The sequence below is a fragment of the Copadichromis virginalis genome, linkage group LG23 (genome assembly GCF_057382275.1).
Source record: "Copadichromis virginalis isolate Kocher_CV1m ecotype Utaka linkage group LG23, C_Virginalis_male_GT1.1, whole genome shotgun sequence".
In the NCBI taxonomy this organism is placed as follows: Eukaryota; Metazoa; Chordata; class Actinopteri; order Cichliformes; family Cichlidae; genus Copadichromis; species Copadichromis virginalis.
Window position 1 is genome coordinate 40441566 of NC_140639.1, and position 15292 is coordinate 40456857.

Below are 15292 nucleotides of genomic sequence, written 5' to 3' on the forward strand. Positions count from 1 at the left end.
CACTTTACAATAAGGCTCCCCTTATAGATGCTAATAAATAGTTTATAGCTATATTATTAATTAATCTGTAAATGCTTTATAAATCATTATTAATGGTTTATTATACATTAGTTAAGGGTGAGAAAGAGGAAAAAAACTGACCGGTTTCTTGCCAAATAGTGAGCCAAATGTGTTCACCTATATATTTCATCTAGAGTTGCTATATTAAACATTTCAGACTAAGTTACTATCCTGTAAGCACAATCAGCATTTGTAAACATATTTTTTATCATATAAAATTGTACTTCAGAAATGCATTATAAATATCCACAACTATCAATCAGAGCTTTGTTGTAAAGTGTAAAGCATAAAACCATTTATTAATGAATAATAAATATTTATAAATGCCAAATGGGAGCCTTATTGTAAAGTGTAAAGCATGACACCATTTATTTATGACTAATAAACATTTATAAATGCCAAATGGGAGCCTTATTGTAAAGTGTAAAGCATAACACCATTTATTAATGACTACTAAACATAAATGACAAAAGAGAGTTTTGTTGTAAAGTTTAAAACATGTCAACATTTATTAAGGACTAATAAACATTTATAAATGCCAAATGGGAGCCTTATTGTAAAGTGTAAAGCATAACACCATTTATTAATCACTAATAAACATTTATAAATGACAAAAGATAGCTTTGTCGTAAAGTTTAAAACATGTCAACATTTATTAATCACTAATAAACATTTATAATTGCCAAAAGTGAGTCTTAAATGTATAATGTCACCATTTATAACACTTAGACCTAAATTACAATCAGTGCTTGAAATAACATTTAACTACTGTCAAAAATGGCAATGTATTGTAAGAGTAACACATGTAACATTAAATGTGTTTTTTAAAACACCAAACAGTCACCCACTCCAAAAAAAGTTCATGCCAGACTGGTTCAAACTGGAAATATTTTTTGTGTGTCCTTAAATAAGCGTCCCAGTGGTCCATCAGGGTGTCGCGAACCAAGCCAAGATGACCACTCAAGAACCATCAGGTGTTCCTCCAGCAACTTCTCAGTGCGATTTCCTCTTAGTCTACGGACATGTCCTTTGATGGTCATCCAAGCCCTTTCGATATGCTGTGTATGACTGCCAGATTGAGGATCTACAAACCACCTGCTGTGATTTACAGTGTAATGTCTGTACCCTATGTTTGTCAAAACATTCTTGTAGGCTCTCCACTCATCACTGATAATGGCACTACCCAACTTAACATGCTGTCTGATCAGAGGAACAAGGTGGCGCCTTGATCGTTTTTCAACAAGTTTTAACACGAGCCTTCGCCTTTTGTCTTTAATTCCCATCATTCCAAATACCCATTTCTTCCTTTTCCATGCATTTCCAAAGCGTCCACGTGCATACTGAAAACAAAAAGAATAAAATTAAACAGAATTAAAATGAAAAAGAATGAAATTAAATATCTACAAAGAAACATTCAAAAAGATGGTTGCTTCTACTATTTTTTTTTTACTTATGGTAAAGGTTTCCATGTTTAGAGGACACAGTCAGATCTGCATTGATTCTAACAAACCTGTCTGAGAGTTTACCAACCTTTCGCTGATGATGGAGACAGCTTTCATCTATAACCACAAATTCTCTGTCACCACCAAGACGGTGTCCATTGTTTATTCTGTGTCTTTTAATTGCACGTATACAAACATGTCGAATGTGTCTTGCCATGCTACTTAGTGTTCTGGAGCTGCCAGCCACTTCATCATCGATCAAATCTATTTGTCTGAGCCTGAGCCCTTGTGAAAATCTGTGATAGAAATTGAGGCAATTATTACTTACTGAGGCCCTAATTTTATTTCACAAGTCTCGTATTGGTGTTCAATTATGAAAGGTGCATTGCTATTAATGTCTACATCTACATATACCTGTAAATGAACTTCATCCAACTGAAAAGAGATGTTTTTGATTTCTCAAAGAGGGAGCCAGTTCTAATTGTTCTGGAAACTTTCCTATGACTTGCTCTTTTGCAGCACCTGAGAACATATCAACGAGTTAAGTAAAGAAATGGACCCTTAAACAAGAGCATTAATTGAAAAGATAATCACAAAATTAAGTATGAAGAAAATAATAATGAAAAGAGGTTAATGCTCCCTCTTGCATTGATAACCGAAATATTTTGTTATATTTACTACATGCACTACATTATCATGCATTATACATACCACATATATTGGTCTTTCTTCACCACGGAAATCATTTTCATCTTATGGTGACAAACAGGACATCTAAGCTTCTTTTTTAGCAGGTGTTTCTTCTGCAGCCATTTAATGAGCCTTAGTGCCTTATATTTAGTTTGTTTTCCTTCTATTCTGGCGCGCAATCTCATTCCCAAAGACATTCTGGTGGAAAAAAATGAGTAATTTATTTTATTATCACCTCGAAACACCGTAAAATACTCTATGGGAGTCTAGTGCAAATCGGTTCAGAGTTAAAGAACTTCACATGCTATATAAAACAAGCCCTATAATCAAAAATAGTCCCACGCAAAAAAGAGGATTGTCTCACCTGTTATAATGTATCTCCGACTTTGTTATGTAGATCTAACCCGCTGGATTCATGCTAAAAAAATATGTTCTGCTGCCAAAGGGAGGGAAAACAAATTTAATTTAAACGCAGAGGAGCTTATACAACCATCCAATCACAGTTAACTTTATTAAGGAAAGCCCCTCCTCTCAGAGCGCGACAGGCAGTGGAGCGCTCTAGAAGGTCAAGCCAAAGGGGCACGAACAGACACACTGAAGGCGCTCGTTCAAGTTGCTGCGCCATGGATGGAGCAGAAGATAAAAATGTGTGTGCGTCTGCGACTTACACAGTTAGCACACGTTCGAAGAGATACAAAAAGCAGAGACTGGATGATCTAGATTGCACTAAGCCAACGACGTCAGCAGTTAGACATGAAGGTGAGTATAATGCTAGCTAGCTAGCTATCGAGCCATTTGGCTGCTAGCTACAGTGGCTAACTAACATCACATAACATGTGAATAGCTCTATTACTATTGGTTATTCCAAACGATTGATATCACTTAGTTGTATATTTTTAGTTTTGTTTATGTGCATCATTAAATTTATATTAAACACCCTGGTAAGGCAGTACACATAAGAATTATTTGCCTTGTTTTAGAAATGTCTGAACCACCACATGTGTATATAACATAATTTTTACAAAGTGGCTTTTTATAAATTCAAGTTGTAACCGTTTTTAATCAATATTTTATTTGAGTTTCCCAAGTTTAGATTATAAATTATTTTAGTATTGTAATTTAATAATTGTTTGTTCTTTAGATTCTTCTTCTAATCCTGCCCCTACTGCAACTGCCCTTCTTAACAAGGAGCGAGAGAAACTGACTTTTCTTAAGGAGGAACTGGAGCGCGACACCCTGATGGACCACTGGGACGCTTATTTAAGGACATTTCAAAAAATATTTCCAGTTTGAACCAGTCTGGCATGAACTTTTTTTGGAGTGGGTGACTGTTTGGTGTTTTAAAAAACACATTTAATGTTACATGTGTTACTCTTACAATACATTGCCATTTTTGACAGTAGTTAAATGTTATTTCAAGCACTGATTGTAATTTAGGTCTAAGTGTTATAAATGGTGACATTATACATTTAAGACTCACTTTTGGCAATTATAAATGTTTATTAGTCCTTAATAAATGTTGACATGTTTTAAACTTTACGACAAAGCTATCTTTTGTCATTTATAAATGTTTAGTAGTCATTAATAAATGGTGTTATGCTTTACACTTTACAATAAGGCTCCCATTTGGCATTTATAAATGTTTATTAGTCATAAATAAATGGTGTCATGCTTTACACTTTACAATAAGGCTCCCATTTGGCATTTATAAATATTTATTATTCATTAATAAATGGTGTCATGCTTTACACTTTACAATAAGGCTCCCATTTGGCATTTATAAATATTTATTATTCATTAATAAATGGTTTTATGCTTTACACTTTACAACAAAGCTCCGATTGATAGTTGTGGATATTTATAATGCATTTCTGAAGTACAATTTTATATGATAAAAAATATGTTTACAAATGCTGATTGTGCTTACAGGATAGTAACTTAGTCTGAAATGTTTAATTTAGCAACTCTAGATGAAATATATAGGTGAACACATTTGGCTCACTATTTGGCAAGAAACCGGTCAGTTTTTTTCCTCTTTCTCACCCTTAACTAATGCATAATAAACCATTAATAATGGTTTATAAAGCATTTACAAATTAATTAATAATATAGCTATAAACTATTTATTAGCATCTATAAGGGGAGCCTTATTGTAAAGTGGTACCTTCACTTGTTATATAGTTAGTAAGATAGATATGTTTAGAGCATGTCTATAAAGTGTAAAAACAAAAATATGGGTTACACTCTATGAGAAGGGCACTGCATTAAGAAAAAAAATTTTAATCTAAGGTTTGGTATAATATTAGATGGCACTTAATTTTGTATTAGCGCCGTCCTCCTCCTGTTCAACTAATCTACTCTGTGATGAAAAGATATTTACTCCCTACGCATGAATCACCACAAACCCTAAACAGCCATGGCTTATTTTGAATGCTGTCCACACACACTGAGCTCGACATGCTGATGTGAAAACAAGCTTAACATGGTTGCTGACCTTTCTGTAATTACCTGAAGAGTATTTCAGTCTCTCAAAGCCTCCTGCCTCTGAAGCCTCGGGAGAAAGTGCATGTCCTGGTGATGCACATCTGGAGGACATTGGGGGCAGTGCTGATGCGGCACATGTTTAGTCTAGAGAATAAAGTGATAAAAAATTAAAAAGAAAAATCTCAGCTTCCGATTTGGACGCTAAAAGCAAAGATCGTAATTGCTGTTTGACCGCTAAAGGGAGAAGTTTAGATAAAACAGCAAGGTTTTGTTGATTTTGCACCAGGCCAGCTCATACACCCCACAAATGTCTTCATCAGCTGAGATTTTAAAAAAAAAAGTCTTGAAATACAAGCCCGAGGGAAGGTCAGGTGGACTTTCCAAAAAAATAAATAAAATACTGTCTCAGCCTGATAAAATCCCTGGATTCTTTAAATACGCAGTATCTCTTGGGGAAGGATTAAACTCAGAAAGGTCTCTGTTAAGCAGGTATGAAAAATGCATCAAAGTTTATTTAAAAAGACGTCTTTTTGATAAATACATTTACTCAGGGAACCATAAAACACTTCAAAGTATGACACTGCACGTTGCACGACAAATCGTAGGTGATTGCCAATTATGGCCAGTTAGAAATACTCATCAGATATGAGTTTCAGAATGGGAGTGGGAAATTGCAAGCAATCTTGTAGCACAGCATCACTGCCTGACTGAAAGCTATTGATTGGCTTCACTGTTGGTTTTTCTCTGTGGGAATTGCGCCATGTATACAACAATTACATGAAGCATTTGAAAAGCAATAGCTAATACGCTTTCTGAACTATGGGATTTCATGAAGCTCTATAATTATCTAGAAGGCAAATTCTATAACAGTTATCCCTGTATGTCAATAATAGTATGAAAGGTATCTCAGAACACTCATCAGGAAAACCAGACCTTGTCAAAAGAATGGAGAGTAGTTAAAGTAAATCTGACCTATTAAACTATAAAATTCCTCTTGACACACATGCACACACTCAAGTTTGGATGTGTTTTGCTAGCAGCTGCTAATGTGATGCCCAAGATGCTAACCTCAAGCATGCAAGGATGTCGGGAGAGGGTGACCTCACTTACAGCCGTATATCAGACTTCATGCAAATCCCTCTGGAGCCACTAAAGGCCACTTGGCAGAGTTCTTTGCACATTTTACTCATATTTACTAACAGCTGTTAAATGACATTTACCTCCATTTCATCACTGCGGTTCCAGTGATGTCTGCCTTGGTGCCTTTTGAGAATAGGCCAGCATACTGACAGGTTTCAGAACTGTTTCAAAGCATGATATGGTGGAAGTTTGACTTTCGAGGATGAGACAAAACTTGCCCTTAAGCAGGAATAATGATTTGCAGGTAAATGGTATCAAATATGACAGGGGAACAGGTCATCCAATTCTGAAGTTCTAATCTCACATAGTGTGTGTTGTCTGTAAAGTATGGTGGTCCTGACAGTTCCAATTCATAGCACCTTAAGAAAACACCAGGAAACAGAAAAAATAAGCGCACAAAACTCAAACATAAAGGGAATTGAATAAAGCAAAGTGGAAATAGAAATAAATACAAAGAAACTTGTATAAAACATAAAGGAAGTAGATAAAAAGAAATTGGGAGCAAATGTTTTTGGGAAAAGCTGTTCCCAAAAAACAAAACATGGGACTGGGACATTCGTAAAAAGTGCAGGATTCATTGTTGTTCATCGGGAGAAAAATATGCCAGGTAATGTGTGTTTTAATTGCATGAGTCATATAATACTGTAGATACAAGTTTGCTATTAATTGTTTATCGTTCTCTTGTCACTTCTATCACATTCCTGTCTCCTCAAAAACACTTAATTTTTTTTGTTTTTGTTTTTGCAGCATTTTTCTCTTTTCTCGTGTTTTCTTAAGTTGCAGTGTGTTTGATTCTTCAGGGCCACCGTAGTAGAGTCAGCAGTACCAAAACACCCAGCACCAGGAGCAGACAAAGGGAATATTCACCTAAAGGCACAGCTAAAAGTACAAATCCAATCCCTCCTCGTCACTACCAGTGAAACTCTAGGTATCTTTAACTCTGCAACTCTGCAATTTTAAAAGTATGATACAAATTAATAAAAAAGTGTTTTGAATGGAACATTGCACTGGTGCTCCCTGATGACAGTGGCCTCTCCAAACAGATCAGTGCACAGCAACAATCCCTAAACAGCTGTGGAATGGTGCAAGAGACATAACAATTTAAAATCGAGCAGCCATGGGATGGACCAGAGCAAATGCACAGGAGCCAAGGGAGCCATGGTGGTTCATGGCTGTTTATGGCAAAACAACTGGGATTAGCCCATTAGGTTTTAATGTGGCCTATCCCCACGGTTGACCCTAGTCATAGTAAATAAACACAAGCACGTCCTCACCTTTCTTGCATGCGATGCTGAGCCCGACTTGCACTGCAGCCCCGGCGACTGTGTATGCAAGTGACGTATGAGCTCATCTGTTCCCGCATCACACTAATGCAACCCGACAGTATCTGCATCACATCATAATGCTGAAACCCCCATGCAATTATTCCTTGGGATACATTCATATTCATAATCCAATTAGTTTTGACTTCAAGATGAGGGCTTTTTTTTTCCTGATACAAATATGATTTATCCTGTTTGGGGGATTATATCAGAGTCTAAATGTCTGCCCTACAAGGACTGAGTCAAGCTAAAGTAAAGTCAGAATTGTTTATCTCTTTGTTTTCTTTAGTGGAAACGAGACGCTCGAGCGTAACTAAGCTATGTTTGTACTAGTCCACCCACCTGCTGTAAATAAGAGGAGGCATTCGCTACATATGATGCATGCACGCAGGAGGTGATCTTTTTTCTTTTCTTTTTTTTTACGCTTTCAGGAAGCGCACTTCATGTGCACCAAAACAAATCAGTAGGAATTTTCTCTCCAACACCCTCCTACACATTAACACCCCCACACCACCCACATGCACACCCCCTCCACACACACACACACACACACACACACACACACACACACACACATATATCCAATTAATTAGTGTGAATGAGTGATGTGTCCTTGCCTTGGCCGCCTGACCGTCCGCCCTCAGCCTGTTTGCTTTTTGCATGCCAGGGACCCGAGCTGACAATCAGTTACTTAGTTTGGATTGAACACATCGCTCGCATGGTTTGATCGGCCCCACAGCAGGACTCTGCGCCTATTCGAAAGATGGCAAACAAAACATTCATTAAACACAACAGACGTGCCCTAAGAGTGAAGGAGAGTCTGGGATGAAGGCGAGGACGGATAGAAACGCAAAGCTCTGCTTACTCCACAGCACAGGAAAGACTCAAATCTTTAGCAAACTTACGTAAAAGGGTGTGCTGCTTTAGTGAGGAACTTCACTGATGGACATGATCTGTCTCAAATATCTGATTCTGCACTGCAGCAATGATATGTTGGAGCAAAAAGTGCACTTTTTTTTTTCAAAAAACTGGAGATAATTTATCTGAATTTCTTGAGCTGTCATTTCCCTTTCCCCTTCTTGGTGTCTCACCTCCTCTTGTCAGTACTAGGACACCCATCCTCACCAAAGACTTCCCCAAGCTGCCTGGATCTTGTTCGTTCCGTGTGTCGTTCTCCTTCAGTAAATATTGCCTGATCATATTTGAGGTTGTGGTTGCTGCTAGAGGGGTTAATGTAGCTGGGGAGAGGAAGAGATACAGGAGAATTATCCTCCTGAGATCCAGAAGAAAAAAAAGTTTCATATTTTGAATTTTCTTTATTAATATGGTTGAAAGAAACATGCTACAGTATTTTTTTTTTCAAAATTGTTTTTTTTTTTCACTTTTTATCCTCTGTTTTTGCAGTGGACATGGGGTCTTGCTTGATCACTGAATGATAGGATGTGATGTAATGTTTTCATCTGGATTTCTGGTATCAAACCTCAGAATAGGACATACCAACACTTGAAGAGCTTGTAGGAAGGAGCAAAATGATGATCTCTGAAGTCCATTATGGATTAGAAGTAAGGTATAAGCTGCAACTCTGAAGGTATGAGATTTCATAGCAGTTTGTGTCAGGGAAACCCAATGCCACAACTTCAGAGGCACAGCTTATACAGTGGGCACCTCCTCCAAGCTGCCACCTACCTGCTCTTATGTCTGGTCCTCCTCCACCTCATCTCTGAAAGCTCAAAGTCTGATTACCCTTCCACAATTCTGAATAAAGTAATTTGTGCCTCATTCAACCCTTCCTTTCCTGAATCATGGGCACAGGTTGAGAATGAGAGGTAGTGAATCCTGTTGTCCACTGCAAGGGACACTAAATAAAAGTCTCGCTTTGAGAGGGTTAAATTTGTTTTAGTAAGATTTTGGAAACTTGCAATTATTTTAAGACTCTGATGCGGAAGAAAGAATTTGGGTTTAGCATCAGAAACGTAGCATCTGTTAAAAAATGTGGAAACTGCAATGTCTGCCATTTTGAAAAGGAAGCTAATATGCTGTGTTAGCTACACCGCCACAAGTGTGGCATTACCAGAAAGCTCTGGTAATGCCACACTGTCCTCTTGACAGGATTGAAGAAATCAACCAAACTGCATAAAAGGTGCTTGACCTACAAGTCTCAGAGTCATGTCCCCCACAGAGGACAAAAATGAACTTCTGGGTCAGCAGTTTGAATCACTTCAAATATCACGAGTCCAAATACTGAAGGAAGTCACATATGTGGCAGCACTTTGTAACAGTGGGTATTGAGTAAAGCAAATTCTCTCCTCAAGCCACCGATAAAGAGATCTGAGAGAGAGAGACATACCAGCAAGTTCAGACAGACAGGAAGAAACAAAAAGACAGGAAATGAAGGAGATGGGCAAACCAACACGTATGCAGACCAAGTAACGCCAGGAAAAACAAAAAAAAGAAACAACGCAAAACACAGGCAGACAGATAGACAGGTGGGCAGGGAGGAACCATAAGCAGTCAACTGGCCATAATGGGAACACTTTCCAGCCACATGTAGGTGGCCCTAATGATGTGCTGATTATTTGTGAGGCTTGCTGGAGTCTCCTGACTCCTGGGCTGGTGTCTCATTGCACGTGTGTGTGCGTCTGCATTGTTTCCTCTCTACACAAAAAAAAAATGGTGTCAGAGAATGCGAGACAGAGAGAGAAAGACACACACACAGAGGAGGTGTAACTTAGCATGCCCATTTTCTGTCACGCTCTCAATTCCAACTGAGCACTGCAGATGGAGGAGGGGGAGGGGGATGGGGTGGAGGGTGTGTGTGTGTGGTGGTGGAGTGGAGGGATAACTACCTCAACTGTCCTGTGCTCCCCACACCCCTCCCCAACATCGCCCCCTCCCCCCAAGCCCTCCTACAGCTGATGTAATAATCTTAAACAGTGGAGTGTAATATAACTCGATGGTAGATGAGAAAATGCTGAAAACACTCCTGGCTTTGTGTTTTTGTTGCTATTCCTTTCTACTTTTTTTGTAAAGGAATTTCTGTGTGTGTGTGTGGGGGGGGGGGGGGGGGGGGGTGATACAGAACGTCACGCACACATGCGCATATAGGGTTCCACACTGACGCATCGTTTGTTGTATAGTCAACTGTTTCTCTGCTGATTTTTTTTTTTTTTTTGCTTTCTTTTCCCTCCCTGCGCGGGCTGAGCCATGCCTGTACCGGATAATTGTTTTTACTGCATTCAACAGTGTTTCTCAGAAGCAACGGGTCGAAAGTCCGGACTGTGACAGTGGAGGCTCTGCAGGGACAAACTAATGCCTCCTTCTTCTTTCTGAGAAAGAAGGCTGAGCTATCACGATCCTTACTGTGAAGATCTCACCCGTGTATTTTTCTGACGATGCCGGGTTGGACACTTTCACCGTGTAGCTGCGAGCTGTGAGAATTCTCGTGGAAGAAGCATCTTATTGTGCGTGTTTGGTTTTTGTGCCGCTGGATGGAAAATTCGAAAACACCGAAAGCCCTAAAAGCAAAAGAAAGAAACAAAAGTGAGTTTTCTTCTTCTTCCAAGGGGGTTCGAAAAGCGACCCCCCTCCTTTCTCTCTCTCCTCAGCATTCCCTCAGTCAGTCGACGGATTTTTTTTTTCCATTACAGCTCAGTAGAGGGTGTCAGATCTTTCTTAGAGCACCGCGCTAGGATGAACGCAGTCTCCGCGTTCCTCTTTTTGTGATTCCTGAATTTGCCACAAAAAAGAAGAAGAAGAAGAGGGGGGAGAAAAGGAGAGGGAGTGAGAGAGAGAGAGGTTGTAGTTGGTACTGGTGTTGAGGAGAAGAAGAAGAAGGAAAAAAAATCGGCGCAAACGAGCCAGGCGAGACGCCGAGGGATGTGAGGGGGGGATGCCGGTGTTTTGCAGTGGTGGGACCGCCTGTGAAGCCCCAGCGCTGGGAGTGAATTCAGCACCGGGGGGAGAGCGGACAGCTCCCGACGAAGCCGCCACCGCCGCCGCAGCGCTCAGTAACACAACCGGTGGGAGGAAAAAGCCACGGATTTGTTCGTTTTTACCCCCCCACCAGCACCACCTTCCCCCCTCTCTCCATCACTGCCAAGGTCAGTGTTAAACGACCTGAAAAAGCAAAGAAAAAAACGAAAAGATGAGCCGGACTCCGCTGACGCTCTTTTCTTTCCGCTTTTCTTCCGATTATATCCCCGAACCCTGCGAGGCTGTGAGGACTCGGTCGACTTGAAAGAGACGTTTATGTTTGTGTTTTTGGATTCGTGGGGGGAACAGAGAGGAAACAAAACTGGAAGAGTGGACACGAGAGCAGGTTAGACGCAGCGTGGATGTGTGATAAAAAGACTGCCTTATCTCTCTCCCCCCTTCCGTAAATATCTGTATTTCTCTCTCTCCCTCTTTTCTCCCCCCCCCCTTTTTTTTTTTGCTTCCCTCCTTCCCGCTGATGCAGACCAGACCCCCAGCTCGCGCCGCGTCTTGAATCCGGGAATGAGTCGTCCACGTTGAAAAAATGCTGCTTTGGATCGTCCTGCTGAAAGCCGCTCTTTGTCTCGCCAGTGGAAACGTTACAAGGGACGTTTGCAAGGAGCAGATATGCTCCTGCAACGAGGTGGAGGGAGACCTACACATAGACTGCGAAAAGAGGAGCTTCACCACTCTGCAGCAGCTCACCGGCCCCAGCTCGCAGTTTTATCACTTGCTGCTACACGGGAATTCTCTCTCTAGGCTCTTTCCCAACGAGTTCGCCAACTTTTACAACGCCGTGAGTCTGCATTTGGAAAACAACGGCTTGCACGACATCGTGCCCGGCGCCTTCCTGGGACTTCAGCTGGTTAAGCGGCTGCACATCAATAACAATAAGATCAGATCGTTCAGGAAGAGCACGTTTCTGGGCTTGGACGACTTGGAATATCTCCAAGCTGATTTTAATCTACTGAGGGATATTGACCCCGCCGTTTTCAGGGACCTAAATAAACTTGAAGTGTTGATACTTAACGACAACCTCATCAGCGCGTTGCCCGTGAACGTGTTTCAACATGTGCCCATTACGCATCTCGACCTGCGCGGAAACCGAATCAAAACGTTGCCTTATGAAGGGATCCTGGAGCAGATCCCGGGCATTGCGGAGGTTTTGTTGGAGGACAACCCGTGGGACTGTAACTGCGACCTGGTTTCGCTCAAGGAGTGGCTGGAGAACATACCGCGGAACGCGCTCATTGGGAGGGTGATATGCGAGGCTCCCACCAGGCTGCAGGGCAGCGACCTGAACGAGACGTCAGAGGCGGATCTGTGCCCCTCGCAGAGCGCCGGCGTGGACAGCAGCCTGGTGGCCCCTCCCACCCAAGAGGAGACCTCCATGGCCCGCGACACGCACCCGACGCCTTACAAGCCCAGCGGAAATGCCAGCAGGCCCCCGACGCCAGGAGGCCACGGGTCCAACAAGAACCACTCTAAATCTCGTGAGAACTGGCAGCTGAAAACGAAACCCACTCCAGTGGCGGCAGGTGTGGACAGGGAGCAACAGCAGCTGCGCAACGTGACGTGCCCCGAGCCGTGCAAGTGCAAGCTGGTGGGCTCCAGGCAGGGGCTGGGGGTCAACTGCGAGGGCAAGAAGATCGAGAACCTGTCCAACCTCAAACCCAAACCCCTGGCCGCTCACGAGCTCAACATGAGAGAAAACAACATCCACGCGGTGAAGAAAAACCAGCTGCTCGGCTACGCGAGCCTCAACTTGCTCGACCTGGGCGCGAACAACATCAAGGTGATCGACAACGGCACGTTTCAAAACCAGAGCGAGCTCAGGTGGCTGTACTTGGATAAGAACTACCTGGACGCGCTGGTGACGGAGATGTTCGTGGGCCTCGTGAATTTGGAATATCTCAGTTTGGAATACAACGACATCCAGCTCGTAGTTGCGGGCGCGTTTAGCCCCATGCCGAACCTGAGGGTTCTCTTCCTCAACAACAACTTGCTCAAATCGTTACCCGCGGATGCTTTCCTTGGGATTTCTTTATCTAAGATCAGCCTGCACAACAACTACTTCCCCTATCTCCCCGTGGCAGGCGTGCTGGACCAGCTCAACTCGATCATCCAGATCGATTTGCACGGGAACCCGTGGGATTGCTCGTGCAAAATCGTGCCCTTCAAGCAGTGGACGGAGAAGCTGGGGGCCGACGTGATCGTGAGCGACCTCAAGTGCGAGTCGCCGGAGGAGTTCTGGAAGCGAGACTTCCGCTACGTGCGGAACGACCTGCTGTGCCCCAAGCTCTACGTCTCCCCGACGTCGCTGTCCAAAAACAGCACTTTCGCGCAGGACTCGGGGACGCGCTCGAACTCCTACCTGGAGCCCAACAGGGTCTCCATCTCGGTGCTCGTGCCCGGTCTGCTGCTGGTGTTCGTCACGTCCGCGTTCACCGTGGTGGGGATGCTCGTGTTTATTTTGCGGAACCGAAAGAGGTCGAAGCGGAGGGACGGAAACTCCTCCGCGTCCGAGATCAATTCCCTGCAGACTGTGTGCGACTCTTCGTACTGGCACAGCGGGTCTTATCACGCGGACGGGGGCGCGCACCGGGGCTTCGACTGCAGCACGCATCTCTCCACGACAAACGATGCGTAAAAAGGAAAGATGCCCCCCTCCCTTCCCTGGATTACAAACACACACACAAAGAGACAGATACACATACGAACTTTATATTTTATCCATTTGAACCAAGTCTGCTGCTGCTGCTTGCACAGCCCCCCTGCCCCTCCTCACCCCACTCTGTAATATATGTATATGCCAAGCCCCCCCCCCCCCAAAGAAAAGGCTACAACCCATCCCTCCCCTTTTCTCTCTCCCTCCCAGTAGTCGGATTTTTTTATTTTGTTTTTGCCGCAATCGGACCACAGATCTCTGCAAGACAGAAACGAGGGGAGAGAGAGAGAATAACAACAGTAATATTATTATTATTATTATTATTATTATTAATAATAATAATAATAATAATAATAATTCAAAGAGCGAGCGCGTGTGTGTGGATTCAAGGACCGAGGACCCGTCCCCGAGGGAATGGTGCACGAGCGCATGAATGTAAATGTAAATACTCGGACCCGATGTATCATAATCTGCATGAAGATATTTCGCATGGTTTCAACACACACACACACACACCTACACACACACACACACACACACACACACACCTACACACACACACAGCCAGAGAGACGGGCGCGCGACGGAGAGGGGAAACCATAACCACCACAAACAAGCGTAAAAAGGAGCCAACTCGACCCCTTCTCATGTTATATCAATATGACGACTATATATAGATATTAAGAGTTATATATGACTATTACAAAGTGCCATTTCTCTATTTTTTTGTGAACCTGCAGTTAGGATTTGTATTTGTTGTTTTGAACTTGTTTGGAGAAACAAAAACATAAAAGGAGGGATGAAGAGGAGGAAGAGGAGTGTGATGGAAGTGAAGCTGTCAGTGCATGTTCTTTTTTTCTGTTTGTTATCATTTTTTTTTTGATTGTCGATGAATATTTGGGGTTATTTAAGTGGCGCAGATTTTGAACAAAAAGAGAGAAAAAAAAGAAAAAGAAACCCACGTCTGCGCACTCATCATCTCCTTTATGAATGTAAAACTGTGTTATTTTATGGTGTGCCAATTGTTCAGATATTCCGACATGCAGATGAGCATGACCAATTAACGTCACTCAGATGCTTATGCTGCAAAGTTAATGTAGCTAAAAATAACAGTGTGTTTTTTTTAACCTTATTTTTTTCTTCTTCTTCTTCTTTTTATTTATGTGTCAATGAATATAGCCTGCTTTGGGTGAGAGGAAGAAAACAAAACAAATAAATAAACAAAAAAACATTGCAACAAGTTAAAAAGTTGGGGGTATGGGGGTGGGGGGTTTATACTGTCATATTTTTTCAAAAGCAAAGAAGTGTTTTCAATTGAGCTAATGCAATTCGATGTAAACAGCGAAGGTAGACTGACATAGATAGAACGCTGTTTTTTAATGTCAGGAAAAAAAATGTATTCCTCCACATAAAAGCTTATGGCTATGATTCACTTTCATTATATTGTGAGCTTTTGTAAAGCCATCTAATCTTGTCCAAATAGGAGAAGTCACTGTATTTAGGACAAAACGTGC

General features: G+C 42.0%; 2 protein-coding genes and 1 long non-coding RNA gene across 3 annotated transcripts; 2 read left to right on the plus strand and 1 right to left on the minus strand.

The window, feature by feature from the left end:
- Positions 1–762: 762 nt before the first annotated feature.
- Positions 763–4816, minus strand: LOC146681628 (uncharacterized). The gene is made up of 6 exons (XM_085449234.1): positions 4701–4816; positions 2557–2628; positions 2214–2390; positions 1917–2024; positions 1591–1798; positions 763–1400 (listed from the first exon to the last, which is right to left on the minus strand). The coding sequence occupies exons 3-6, from the start codon at positions 2387–2389 to the stop codon at positions 936–938; spliced, it is 957 nt and encodes a 318-aa protein (XP_085305360.1). The 5' UTR covers position 2390; positions 2557–2628; positions 4701–4816; the 3' UTR covers positions 763–935.
- On the plus strand, positions 2763–3658 carry LOC146681629 (uncharacterized). The gene is made up of 2 exons (XR_014918155.1): positions 2763–2951; positions 3334–3658. It is a non-coding gene; the product is annotated as an uncharacterized LOC146681629 (long non-coding RNA).
- Positions 4817–10234: 5418 nt separating the features above from the next.
- On the plus strand, positions 10235–13934 carry slitrk1 (SLIT and NTRK like family member 1). Its single transcript, XM_085448229.1, has 2 exons — positions 10235–11456; positions 11595–13934. Exon 2 carries the CDS (start codon positions 11655–11657, stop codon positions 13758–13760), a length of 2106 nt encoding a protein of 701 aa, XP_085304355.1. The 5' UTR covers positions 10235–11456; positions 11595–11654; the 3' UTR covers positions 13761–13934.
- The last annotated feature ends 1358 nt before the right edge of the window (positions 13935–15292 follow it).

Excerpts from the sequence above, each read along its gene's own strand:
- LOC146681628 (XM_085449234.1), bottom strand. The coding sequence starts at position 2,389 with ATGTCTTTGGGAATGAGATTGCGCGCCAGAATAGAAGGAAAACAAACT. Across the intron at positions 2,025-2,213 it reads AAGAAAGACCAATATATGTG|GTGCTGCAAAAGAGCAAGTC; the intron begins GTATGTATAATG and ends ATATGTTCTCAG. Across the intron at positions 1,799-1,916 it reads TGGATGAAGTTCATTTACAG|ATTTTCACAAGGGCTCAGGC; the intron begins GTATATGTAGAT and ends TTTCTATCACAG.
- slitrk1 (XM_085448229.1), top strand. The coding sequence starts at position 11,655 with ATGCTGCTTTGGATCGTCCTGCTGAAAGCCGCTCTTTGTCTCGCCAGT.